The 13,803-nt window shown below is 49.5% G+C and overlaps 1 protein-coding gene across 4 annotated transcripts in view; it reads right to left on the reverse strand.

Annotated features, from left to right (window-relative positions):
- The window catches only part of ASRGL1 (asparaginase and isoaspartyl peptidase 1), a 28,467-nt gene extending 18,584 nt beyond the window's left edge, over positions 1 to 9,883 (reverse strand). Inside the window, exons 1-3 of one of the 4 annotated variants that reach the window (XM_089326419.1) lie at positions 9,594 to 9,801; positions 8,957 to 9,157; positions 5,977 to 6,092 (exon numbers count right to left, since the gene is read on the reverse strand). In XM_089326419.1, the coding sequence (XP_089182545.1) occupies positions 5,977 to 6,076 (100 nt within the window). In that variant the 5' untranslated portion in view covers positions 6,077 to 6,092; positions 8,957 to 9,157; positions 9,594 to 9,801. Of the gene's footprint in view, positions 1 to 5,976; positions 6,093 to 8,956; positions 9,158 to 9,474 lie in introns of all 4 variants that reach the window. The other 3 variants (XM_008274392.5, XM_089326426.1, XM_002721046.6) reach the window with 3 other exon arrangements.
- Positions 9,884 to 13,803: the final 3,920 nt, after the last annotated feature.

Genomic DNA, 13,803 nt, shown 5'->3' on the forward strand with positions numbered 1-13,803 from the left:
AGCAAGGCAGGGAGAGAGACTTTCTACTTACTATTTCACTTTCCGCAAATGTGCAAAACCTGGGGCTGGACCATGCTGAAAGCCAGAAGCCCTCCCACATGGGTAACAGGGGTCCAAGTACTTGAGTCATCACCTGCTGCTTGCCAGTATGCATTAGCAGGACACTGGATTGGAAGTGGAGGTGGGACTTGAACCCAGGCAATCTGATTTGGGATGTAGGTGTTTCAAGCAGTGTCTTAACTGCTGAGCCAAACTCCCACAATGGAGCAATATCTTTAGAGCATTGCAAGAATTATATAACCCGGGGCTGGCACTGTGGCATAGCGGGTAAAGCCACTGCCTGCAGCACCAGCATCCCATAGGGGCATTGGTTTGAGTACCAGCTGCTCTGATCCAGCTCCCTGCTATTGCACCTGGGAATACAGTAGAAGATGGCCCAAGTTCTTGGGCCCTTGCACCCATGTGGGAGACCTGAAAGAAGCTCCTGGCTCCTGGCTTCAGATCAGCTCAGCTGGGGCTGTTGTGGCCATTTGGGGAGTTAACCAGTGGATGGAAGACCTCTCTCTCTCTCCCTCTCTCTTCGTAATTCTGCCTTTCAAATAAAACAAATGAATCTTTTTTTAAAAAAATAATTCTATACACAAAGTGTCTTTCAAAAAGACTTTTTCAGATATACAAAAGCAAAAAAAAATCATCTATAGGAGATGTGCAATATAAGAAATGTTAAAGAAAATCCTTCAGGCAGGAGGGAAATAATATCAGATAACAAACAGGATCTGCACAGAGGAATGGGGGACACTGGAAATGGCAAACAGGAGGACAAACACAAACACTTTCCCCCTTGCTTCACAGTATGTTTAAAATAGAATCATTTGACACAAAAATTTCAACAACGTAGAAGTGAAATATGTAACAGCACAAAGGCTTGGAGAGGGGGAAAAAAGGTATGCTGTTATAAGGTTCTTACACCATCTTGAAGTGATGTTACTGTATAACTCAAAGGTAGACCGTGATGGTGGGAGGTACATGCCATAAACTCTAAGACAACTGATTAAAAAAAAAAAATGACTAGCTCCCAAGCCAACAAAGGAGATACAATGGCATCATGTTATTCCAAAGAAGGGAGTGAAAGAAAAAGAGGAAAAAAGGACCACAGGCTAGATGGGGCAAATGGGAAGCAAACAGCCAGATGACAGGTTTATACCCCAGTGTATCAACAACCACCTTAGATGGAGATGGTCTAAACACCCCAGCTCTGAAAAGTATTCCAAGAAATAATGGCTGAAAACTCCCCATATTTGGCAAAAGGCATACATCTAAATATTCAAGAAGCAGAACAGACTCTAAACGGAAGGAAGCACAAAGAAATCCACACTAACAACTGGGAACTAAGGACACAGAATCCTGAACGCTCCAGGAGATAAACACCATCTCTGACGAGGATGGGTAGCTTATCAGCAACATTTTCTCAAGTGCTGAAAGAACAGAGCTACCAATCAGTATTCTATTTCCAGCAAAAACATCCTTTAGGAAGGAAGAAGAAATCAAGTGGTAAGCACCTCTTCAGATGCTGATGAGCTGGCTGAGGGCTCAGGCTCAGGGACAGGGGAACCAACCACGTGGTTAGTGGTGGGACTTTCAGCCCCACCAGGACTCTGCCTACTGGGAGGCCAAGAGGCTGAGGGTTGAGTGGATAAACAACGGCAGAGACTTGGGTCCCAGTGAGGAGGCTTCCATAAAAACCCTCAGGGATGGGCTTTGGATGCTGAATATGTGGGGATCCAGGAGGGTGGTGCGCCCACACGTCTCTTCACCTGTATCCTTTATCCCATTTATTAATACACCAGAGTGGTAAATCTAAGTGTTACTCTGAGTTCTGTCATCTGCTCTAGCACATTAATTGAACTTGAGAAGGGAGTCATGGTGACCTTCAATTTGTAGCCAAGTCAGGCAGAAGTTGTGGGTGACCTACTCCTTTAAAAAAAAAAAAGTTATTTGCATTTTATTTTAAAGGGAGGGAAAGAGGGAGACATAGAGAAAATATGTATCTTCCATCTGCTGGTTTACTCCCTAAATGTCTGCAACAGTCAGGGATGGGCCGGGCTGAATCCAGGAGCCTGGAACCTAACTGGGGCATCCCACATGGGTAACAGGAACCCAAACACTTGGGCCATCACCTGCTGCCTCCCTGGGTGCACAGCAGCAGGATGCCGTATTGAAAGCGGAGTAGCCAGGACTGAACCAGGCACTCAGATGTGGGATGCGGGTGCCCCAGGCAGTGAATTCATAGCTGTGCCACACATCTGCCCTGATCTACTCCTCTGATTGGTATCTAAAGTCGGGGGGCTCAGCCCTCCACCTGGGGGATCTGACTCTACCCCCAGGCAGTCAGTGTCAGATGGAAGTGATCTCTTCCTGTGTGCCTTTTCGTCTGCATGTGTTCTTATATTCCTTATAATAGACGGGTAAATGTGTTTCTCTTGAGTGACATGAGCTGTCACAAGTTTTTAAGCCTGATTTGGCTAGGACAGAAGTGTGAGCAACCTGGAGGTCCACTGCTTTCGATCGGTGTTTGACAGTGAGCATGAGGCTGTGGTCTGTATTAACTGTAGACCGCGTCATGACTGAACTGCAGGACATGCTACAGTTGGCGTCTTGACAGCCGGGAAACTGGCTGGTCCAGGAAAAACTCCTACATATTGTGAAACCCGAAGTACTTTATGAGGGTATAGAACATAAACAACTTATTTGTTCCTGAATACCTTTCCAATAATTAGTGTTTGGATAATTATGGAAAAAACTGACCTTGAAATACACCTTGTGCCGTATACAAAAACATATTCAAATTGGAGCAGAGACCTAAAAATTCTAGAGAGAGCATGAGAGAAAATGTTTGTAATCCTGGTTTAGGCAAATACTTTTTATAAGATGACATGAAAAGCCTGGCTCACTAACAACAATAGAAAATCATCCTGCTCTTTGAAAGACATCGTGAACACAAAGAAAAGACAAGCCACAGACTGGAAGAAAATATGTGCAGATCACATTAGATGCTAAGACATCTATCCAGAATACACAGAAAGCACTCTGAAAACTTGGTAACAACGAGGAAAATGAAAAATCAACAAAAGGCTCAGATAGAAACTTCTCCAAATAAGAAATCCAATTGGCCTGTAAACACACAAAAAGCTGTTGAACATCATTTGCCGCTGAGGGAAATGCAAATTCATACTACATGGAGATGCTGCCGTACAACTGTTAGACTGGCTCAAACAAGAAATACCAATTACCACTGCTAGTGAAGATGTGGACTCACTGGAACTCGCATATGGTGCCGGGGGAATGGAAACTACGGCAGTTCCTGAGAACATTAAACACACACTTGTCACACGACCCAGCAATCCCATGTCTAGGTATTCACCAAAGAGAAACAGAAACTTATGTACACGCAAAAACCTGTATGCAAAGTGTTTTTATTTGTAATGGCCCCAAATGGAACATGTCAGCTGGTAAATGGCTACATAAACTCTGGAATATTACTCAACAAGAAAAGAGGGATAGCATTCTCATGTGTTATGTTAAATGAGGAATCCAGATTCAAAAGGCTACATGTTACATAATTCGAGCTGTGACATCCTGGAAAAGGTGACAATACCAAAGGGACACAAAACTGCTTAGTTGTTGCCAGGATCTGGGGGTGGATGGAGGTGTAGACTTAAAGGGATGTGGGACAGTATTGGAACTGTTATGATTTTATCTGGTCTGTGGTGGCTACATCACTCTACGAGAGTACTTCAAAAACTATGTGGAAAATGGAATTAATACACATGTTTATTGTGGCACAAAAATTTTTGGAATCTATACATAGTTTTCTCATAATACAGTTTCCATGAACTTTTTGAAGACCCTTGTATGGGTTTGTCATGGTCATGGAGCCGTACACGGAAAAGGGTTTTTTAGTTTATGCAAATTATATTAAAATGAAATACCTGCTAAAATTGTGTGGCTTTAGGCCTGTAGATTCTAAGCCTGGTTATACCTCAGAATCACTGAGGAATCTTCAAAACAGAGAAATGGGGGCCAGTGCTGTGGCGTAGCGGGTAAAGTCACCGCCTGCATTGCAGGCATCCATTACGGGTGCCAGTTTGAGTCCCGCTGCTCCACTTCCGATCCAGTTCTCTGCTATGGCCTCGGAAAGCAGCGGAAGATGGCCCAAGTCCTTGGGCCCCTGAACCCATGTGGGAGACCTGGAGGAAGCTCCTGGCTCCTGGCTTTGGAAAGGCACAGCTCCGGCCATTGCGGCCAACTGGGGAGTGAACCAGTGGATGGAAGACCTCTCTCTCTCTGCCTTTCCTTCTCTCTGTGTAACTCTGACTTTCAAATAAATAAATAAATCTTTAAAAAAAAACCAGAGAAATGAAAAACAATTCCTAGATACCAACTCAGGTTTTTACCTTATAGATGTTATAGTATAAGGAATCTAGATAGGTCGGCGCCGCGGCTCACTAGCCTAATCCTCTGCTTGTGGCGCCAGCACCCCGGGTTCTAGTCCTGGTTGGGGCACCAGATTCTGTCTGGGTTGCTCCTCTTCCAGTCCAGCTCTCTGCTGTGGCCCGGGAAGGCAGTGGAGGATGGCCCAAGTGCTTGGGCCCTGCACCCGTGTGGGAGACCAGCAGAAGCACCTGGCTCCTGGCTTTGGATCAACGCAGTGTGCTGGCCGCAGCGGCCATTGGAGGGTGAACCAATGGAAAAGGAAGACCTTTCTCTCTGTCTCTCTCTCTCACTGTCCACTCTGCCTGTCCAAAAAAAAAAAAAAAAAAAGAAAAAAGAAAAAAGAAAAAAGAAAAAAAAGAGTCCAGAGAGAACGCAGATAAATGAAAAAATAAAAAATAAAAGACCGAAAACAAACACCCTGTTATCTCAAGGACTCTGGCAGCTTATAAAACTGAATTGCAGAGAGAATAATTATCTGAAGTGCTGTGCAAATAGTGCTCAAGTCTAGTGAAGGCAAAGTGTCATTTTCTGGCTGCCAACCCAATGAAGTCTTTAAAGAGTATTTCTAGCATTCAAACCTAAAAGTTTATTTTTTACAGTGTTGGTATCTAATTAGTAAGTTCCTTTTTAGTAAACTAAGTATGATGGAACCAAGTTTAAACATAAAGTGAAATCCAGATTGGAATATGAATGGAATGTGGATGTTTCCACAAACACACAGAGAGGCCGCGTCATGAATGCTAACGACTGGCACAGTACTCAGTAACTGCTGGGAATCGGCTTTTTAAAGAGGTTCCCACATAGCAGCTGCTGGGAATACTGTTTGCTTGTACTGACCTTGGCTGGGAAAAGCAAATGGAAAACTCAGTCTCCACAGACAGTATGCTTTCCTCCCTTATAGCTTATTTATTTTTAAAGATGCATTTATTTATTTGAGAGGCAGAGCTACAGACAGAGAGGTAGAGACAGAGAGAAAGGAAGTCTTTCATCCGCTGGGTCACTCCCCAGGTGACCACAACAGCCGGAGATGGGCTGATCTGAAGCTAGGAGCCAGGAGCCTCTTTTGGTCTCCTGCATGGGTACTGTGGGGAAATTAGGCACAGGAGGCAATTCAAAGATAGTGGCTGAAGGGAAATTAGGCACACGTGGCAATTCAAAGATGGCGCCCAAAGGAAGTAAGGTGGGTGGTGCCCAAAGCTGTTTACCACCAAAGCTGATTGGCCACGCGGCATCAGGGGAGGTAACAACTGATGATGAGTGTACAGACATATGGCTGGTCCTGTAAAAAGTCACCCTGTAAAATGACCTTTTAAGTAATTGGTTGGTCCTTAAGCCCTGCCCCAGTAATCATGTGGTCTTGTGCTTTAAAAGGCTTTGCCATGTGCCAATAAACGGAGTTCTTGCTTGCTTGACTAGACTCCCCGCTGCGTCTGATTGTCTCCGGGATCGGGAGGCTGGGGAACAGGCGAGTGGCGCACTTACCTTTCTTCGGACCCAGTCCATCCTCGTTCGGGTGGGCTAAGACCCAGCAGGTACAGGGGCCCAAGCACTTGGACCTTCTTCTAATGCTTTTCCAGGCCATTGGCAAGGAGCTGGATCTGAAGTGGAGCAGATGGGACTTGAACCAGCACCCAAATGGGATGCCAGAGCTGCAGGTGGAGGCTTCACCTCCTATGCCACAGTGCCCACCCCTTATTTTTTATTTGAAAGGCAGAGAAACAAAGACAGACAGAGACTGTCCATCTGATGACTCACTACCCAAATTTCTGCCGAAAGCCAGGGCTGGGCCAAGTCAAAGCCAGGAAGAAGGAACTGAGTCTGGGTCTCCGCGTGGGTGATGTGAGTCATATCTGCTGCTTCCTAGGGGGTGCATGAGCAGGAAGCTGGACAGGAGGGAGAGCAGGGACTTGGACCCAGGGAATCTGATACAGGATGCAGGCGTCGCAAGCAGTGTCTGAGTGCTGCACCCAACGCTTGTCCCTCCCCTAAATCTTCCATTTCCTTCTTTTCAGCCTTACTCTTTGCTCCCTCGATGTGCTGAATGGCAGACATCTGGGAAACCACGGAGGAGACACACAGAGGAAGGCCTCTGAGTATGGAGGAAAGAAATGAGAGCAGGATGCTCCAGCTCTCTAATCTGCACCTCCCTGATTCTGCAGATGACAGAGCCTGACTGTGGGAGACCACAGTGACTGGCTTCACGCAGGGTCCCTGCAAATGCACAGTGGGTTGTCAGCTAAGGTCCCGACTGCTTGAGGCTTAACACGTCTCCCGTGGAGTGCTGGTGGATCCCCCAATGGCTCAACACCCACAAAATGCACTGCTAGGCCTCAGTCTATAGCCAGGCAGACTCAGGACAAGTTCCCAAGTGTTAAAGAGTACCCAGCGGAGTCAAAAAACCTGAAGAAATACTCAGGAACTATTTGTCATCAATGGCTTGGGCTTTCCAGAAATTCTTCTCTCGCACCAATGTTGCATGGGAGGTGTCATACCAAGAAGTATTTTAATTCCCAGGTCTCAGGCTTTCTATTTTAAAAAGGAAATGAGGGGGCTGGTGCTGTGGCGTAGTGGGTAAAGCTGTCACCTCCAGTGCCAGCATCCCATATGGGTGCTGGTTCCCGTCCTGGCTGCTCCACTTCTGATCCAGCTCTCTGCTATGGCCTGCGAAAGCAGTAGAAGATGGCTCAAGTCCTTGGGCCCCTGCACCCGTGTGGGAGACTCAGAGGAAGCTCCTGGCTTCTCTTCCGACTGGCACAGCTCTGGCTGTTGTGGTCATTTGGGGAGTGAACCAGTGGATGAAAGAACTTTCTATTTGCTCTCCTTCTCTCTCTGTATAACTCTTTCAAATAAGTAAATCGTAAAAAAAAAAAAAAAAAAAAGGAAATGAGTATCTTTCAGCAAATTACTTATCCTCTGATCCTCTGTGCCTTACTTTTCTCATCTGAGAAATGAACCAAACATTTATAACTCACAGGAAAAGTAAATGAATCACTCATGTTTCTTAGACCGTTGTCTGGTACATAGCAGACACTAGCATTAGCTATGACAATTATTAATTCTCAAAAAGGGTGAATTTTGTGAAAAACACCATAACCAGAAGAATATGGTCTGTATGACTTCATTTATGTGGAATTCTAGAAAGTGCAAATGAATCTGCAGTGACAGGAGCAGAAGGGTGGGTGCCAGGAGCTGAGAGCTAAATACGGGTGTGTGGGGGGGTGGAGATTAACTGCAGAGTGGCAAGAGAGAACCTGTGCGTGTTCCTTCACACTCAGTCCGTGACAACTGTCACAGATATGTGGCCCCCCCCCCATCATTTCTCTGGCAGACGCTAAGTGTGGGTCTCCTGTAATTGAGGTCAGTTCTCGCACCATCTACCTAGGAGGCACAAGTTGGCTCAGTCCCAAGAGATGGCCCTCCTCCCTCACTCCAGATGCCAATCAAAAGGAGTAGGTCACCCACACTTTCTGCCCATCTTGTTTAGAAATACAAGGTTACCACAACCTCCCTTTTGGGTTTGATACATTTGCTGGTTTGTTACAAAAATAAAGGACAGGATAAAGAATACACTTGAATTGTCAGGAGGAAGAAACACACAGGCAAAGACTGGAAGGGCACTGGGAGTAGAGCTCCTTCCTGCCCTGTGGACTTGGGCTGTGCTATCCTCCCGAACCCCGCAGCTCTGTGATTTTCTATGGGCACCTCATCACACAGGCTCAACCCCGGGCTCTCTCTTCCTCCTGGAGGTTGGGGCATGGGTGCCAAGAGCCCACCAAGAGTCCCCTCATTAGGACAAAAGTTCTCGTATCACCCAGGCAACTCTGAGAGGTGAGGAACTGGGATCAAAGACCAAACAGGAGAACCAAAGATCCTCCTAGCACAACCATTCAGAAAAGACAAAAGTTTCAGGAGCTCTGTGCCTGGAACCTGGGACAGGGACCAAGAAAAATACACATGGAAGTGCTTCAGCAAATCCATGGAAAACAGAATTAAAGATAAGCTTATCTTGAAATCCATGCAGACAAGTTGTCTTCCAAAAGTTCATGAAAAAACATGTTACGAAAAAAATCTACGCATGGATTTCTTCCTCTATCACAGGATCACAGGGGAGCGCAAGAGAGGTCTTAAATCTCGAAGACACAGGTGGTTACAACAGGCCTACCCTTTTTGCAAAAACTTAACAGGGATGTGGTTTATAGCTTGGACAGCAGCCTGCTCCCAGTCTCCCTGCCAAAACAGATGTATGGGGATGTGAATTCTAGGAGGTAGGTTAAATAAGGAGTGAACTTATGGATTTAAAATCTTTTACAGCAACTTGGTCTACAGGCAGGAAAAGTACAATGAAATACCGCTTCTCTTCCCCCTTAAGCCCGCAAAGCTGACTGGCTCCATTCAGCACTCGGCACCCCGGGGAGGGTCCATGCGTTCCGGGTAGGGGGAGCGAGCCCGGCCCGGGCACTACCTGCGTTGAACTCGGGGTCGTCCTCCAGGACAGCCACGGCTTCTTCCACCGCGTCCACGGCGCTGCCGCCCGCCTTGAGCACTGCGTAGCCCTCGCTGGCCGCCTTGACGATCCCCTGGCGCACTCGCTCTTTCCGCTCCTTGGAGATGTTGCCGGCGCCGCCGCCGTGGACCACGACCACGGGGTTCATGGCCACGGAGCCTGGACGTCGGCAAGAACAACGCGTCACTCCCAGAGGGTCAGGCGATCTTCGCGGGCCGGAGACTCCCGGGGAAAACGCCCAAGGCCCCGGCGCAGGGGCGTCTCGGCTGGGACCCTGCCCCCCAAAGCCCAGGGCGCGCCCCCGGGGGCACCCGCCGGCCCGGCGATGGTGGGGGCGCTCCGGGACTCTGCTCAGCCTCCCGGGGTCACCGCAGCGACCCCCGTGCTACACCCGGTGCCCCCAGGGCAGGTTTCCCGCTCGGGCTCCCGCCAAGGGTCCCGGGCGGCTCAAGGGCAGGACCCCGGCGGCACCCCACCTCGGGGTCTCAAGCCCCTTGTCCCGAAAGGGATGGAGAAGCGAGTGTTTCCCCCTTCTCTTCGGTCGCCATCCCTGTCCCCTCCGTCCGGCGGCTGCTCGGCAGGGTCGCCGACTTACCTAGGGCTCTGCCGGAGGCGCACGCCGCGGCCGCAGGCTGGGCCGAGCGCCCGCGCAGCCTCCGTGCAGCCGGCGCTGCGAAACCGCTGCGGGGCAAACCGCTCGCCGCGCAACGGCTCCGCGCCTGCGCTCGAGGGCGGGCCCGCCGGGTCGCGGCGAATCTCTGGGTCTGAGGCCGGGTCGGGTCTCACACCTCGGGAGGGCTCTGTACCGCCCGCTTCTTAAGTGCAGGCCAGGAGAGTGCAGCTCTCGAGAGCTTCCTGGTGGCACGGAGGGGACCTGGCGTCTGCGGTTGGTGGTGTGCGCCAAGGTTGTGTAATCGCAGCCTGGGAATCATTGCAATCCCTTCTTTGCCCAAGAGGTGGCAGGCTGGTGTATTATTAAATCTTTTTTAGAAAGATTGATTTATTTGAGAGGCAGAATTAGAGAGAGAGAGGAGAGACAGATCTTAAATCAGTTGGTTCAGTCCGCAAATGGCTGTAGGGACTAACTGCGGCTGGGCCAGGCAGGGGCCAGGAATGACTTCTGGGTCTCTGACATAGGTGGCAGGGGCCCAAGCACTTGGGCCATTTTCTGCTGCTTTCCCAGGCACATTAGCAGGGGGCTGGATCGGAAGTGGAGCAGCTGGGATTCGAACCAGAGCCCTTATGGGATGCTGGCACTGCAGGCTGTGGCTTCACCCGCCATGCCACAGTGCCGGCCCCTAAGCTGGAATCTTTTAACAGTCTCTTCCCTTAACCTTCTGAATGCCCATATGGATGTCCGTGCTGCAAGCTGGGGTTAACAGCTGAACCACCGCACAGGCCCCCACTAAACTGAATTTTTAAAAATATTTATTTATTTGAAAGTCAAAGTTAAACAGAAGAAGGAGAGGCAGAGAGAGAGAGAGATAGAGAGAGAGTTCTTCCATCTGCTGGTTCACTCCCCAACCGGCCACAGCAGCTGGAGCTGCACCGATCTGAAGCCAGGAGCCAGGAGCTTCTTCTGGACCTCCCATGAGGGTGCAGGGGCCCAAGAACTTGGGCCATCTTCTACTGCTTTCCCAGGCCATAGGAGAGAGCTGGATCGGAAGTGGAGCAGCTGGGATTCAAACCAGTGCCCATTTGGGATGCTGGCACTGCAGGCTGTAGCTTCACCTGCCATGCCACAGCACTGGCCCCTAAACTGGAATCTTTTAACAGTCTCTTCCCTTAATATTCTGAACATAAACTGTAAAAATGTCCATAATTGTTCTGGATCTCTCTCTAGGGTGCCCTGAGTCTGTAAGCCCCCAACTGATTCCCCTCAGCCCCCAAACTAGTTGGAGGAATTGCTGAGGGACCCTCTGTTTGCCCGACGGGTGACAAGCCAATTAGTGACACTGGGATGGTGGAAGAAAGTAGTTTATTTTCCAAAATCTTTAAAAAAAAACACGGAGTTTATTTTCTGTGCGTGGAGCAAGGAGTCGGGCAGCCATCTCTCAGTTCCCAACTCCTGGCGAGGTTAAGAACAGTGAATTTTTTTAAAATTTTTTATTATTTTTATTTATTTATTTATTTATTTTTGACAGAGTGGACAGTGAGAGAGAGAGAGAGAGAGGAGAGAGAGAAAGGTCTTCCTTTGCCGTTGGTTCCAATGGCCGCTGCGGCTGGTGCACCGCGCTGATCCGATGGCAGGAGCCAGGTGCTTATCCTGGTCTCCCATGGGGTGCAGGGCCCAAGCACTTGGGCCATCCTCCACTGCACTCCTGGGCCACAGCAGAGAGCTGGCCTGGAAGAGGGGCAACCGGGACAGAATCCGGCGCCCCAACCGGGACTAGAACCCAGTGTGCCAGCGCCGCTAGGTGGAGGATTAGCAAGAACAGTGAATCTTATAAGGTGAGGTCTGAGCAGCGTGAGATCAGCTTGTGTGCAGGCTGGCTGCTCTACAGCGCTGTGGTCTCCCTTGGATTTGTTCCGCTTGTTCCGCTGAAGACGCTCTGATGGCCAAGTGGGCTTCCGTCTGTGGCAGGTGTCCAGGTGGATTGGTTATCACTTTGTTTCGTCAGGGGTTGCAGTTTGTGCAAAGCATCTCCAAATCCAGCCGAGTCGTAGAATGTTGGCCACAGGTGATCGAGGTCTGAGTCTTATAACCTGGAGTCCTTCAGGGCCAGCCTGACTCTTGTACTGCTCCCTTAATTTAGTGAGTCAATCTTTAGAAAGGAGTTGACCTATGATCACCACCGTGAAGATACAGGCAGTGCACGTGAAGGGAGGGAGAGGGGCCTGATCTGTGTCAAAGGCGTTAGGGCTGGGAGCTCAGTTTCAGTGTCAAATATCTACATTCTGTTTGCTGACAGGTGCCACCCCTCCACTCCCACAAGCACTTAAGATAATGACGATGGGCCGGCGCCGCGGCTCAATAGGCTAATCCTCCGCCTAGCAGTGCCGGCACACTGGGTTCTAGTCCCGGTCGGCGCGCCGGATTCTGTCCCGGTTACCACTCTTCCAGGCCAGCTCTCTGCTGTGGCCGAGGAGTGCAGTGGAGGATGGCCCAAGTGCTTGGGCCCTGCACCCCATGGGAGACCAGGAGAAGCACCTGGCTCTTGCCTTCGGATTAGCGCGGTGCGCCGGTCGCAGCACGCCAGCCGTGGTGGTCATTGGAGGGTGAACCAATGGCAAAAAGGAAGACCTTTCTCTCTGTCTCTCTCTCTCACTATCCACTCTGTCTGTCAAAAAAAAAAAAAAAAGTTTAAGATAATGACGATGCAGAGGCTGACTGCACAAAGGGACCCAGACCTTGCAGAAAAATAGAACTCTGAGCCACCAACCATTACAGCAACCAGCCCAGGAACTGGCTCCAAACATTTACAATTTTTTCAGTAGGAACCAGTTTCCCAGGGCAGGCACAGTGGCATAACAGGTAAAGCTGCCACCTGAAGTGCCAGCATTCCATATGGGTGCTGGTCCATGTCCTGGCTGCTCTTCTGCTGATCCAGCTCTCTGCTATGGCCTGGGAAAGCAGTAGAAGATGGCCCAAGTCTTCCACGTGGGAAGACCTGGAGGAAACTCCTGGCTCCTCTCTTCTGATCGCACAGCTCAAGCTGTTGTGGTCATTTGGAGAGTGAACCAGCGGATGGAAACCTCTCTCTCTATCTCTCTCTCCTCTCTGTAACTCTGCCTTCCAAATAAATATTAAAAAAAAAAACAGTTTCCCTAATTTTTATCCTTTCTTCCAAGTTAGGGCCAACCAGAGAAAGCCAAACCTGTTCCCCTACCCAATTACATAGGATAAGCTTCCCTGTTCCAATAGCCTCTGATCAGGGCATGCCTGTGTCTTCCTTCCTTTATTTATTTATTTATTTTGACAGATTGGACAGTGAGAGAGAGAGAGACAGAGAAAGGTCTTCTTTTTCCATTCGTTCACCCCTCAATGGCCACTGTGGCTGGTGCGCTGCGGCTGGCGCACTGCCCTGATCCGAAGCCAGGAGCCAGATGCTTCTCCTGGTCTCCCATGCGGGTGCAGGGCCCAAGGACTTGGGCCATCCTCCACTGCATTCCCGGGCCACAGCAGATAGCTGGACTGGAAGAGGAGCAACCGGGACAGAATCTGGTACCCCGACTGGGACTAGAACCCGGAGTGCTGGCACCGCAGGTGGAGGATTAGCTTATTGAGCCGCGGCGCCGACCCCCCCCCCCGCCTTTTTTAAAGTGAAATTAACACTTTAAGATGAAATGACTTTTTTTAAAAAAAAAAAAACATTTATTTATTTATTTGAAAGGCAGAGTTACAGAGAGACAGAGGGACAGACAGAGAGAGTGAGAGGTCTTCCATCCACTGGTTCACTCCCCAGATGGCAGCAATGGCCAGAACTATGCCGTCTGAAGCCAGGAGCCAGGAGCGTCCTCTGGGTCTCCCACATGGGTGCTGGGGCCCAAGGACTTGGCCCATCTTCTACTGCTTTCCCAGGTCACAGCAGAGAGCTGGCTTGGAAGTGGAGCAGCCGAGACTCGAACCAGTGCCCATATGGGATGCTGGCACTGCAGGCAGTGGCTTTACCTGCTATGCCACAATGCCGGCCCCATTCCTTTTTTTTTTTTTTAAGATTTATTTATTTATTTGAAAGTCAGAGTTACACAGAGAAGGAGAGGGAGAGGGAGGGGGGGAGGGAGAGGGAGAGGGAGAGGGAGAGGGGGAGAGAGAGAGAGAGAGAGAGAGAAAGTCTTCTATCCACTGGTCACTCCTCAGTTAG

This window comes from Oryctolagus cuniculus, chromosome 1, assembly GCF_051225735.1.
Source record: "Oryctolagus cuniculus isolate XC-2025 breed Fujian yellow rabbit chromosome 1, ASM5122573v1, whole genome shotgun sequence".
NCBI lineage: Eukaryota > Metazoa > Chordata > Mammalia > Lagomorpha > Leporidae > Oryctolagus > Oryctolagus cuniculus.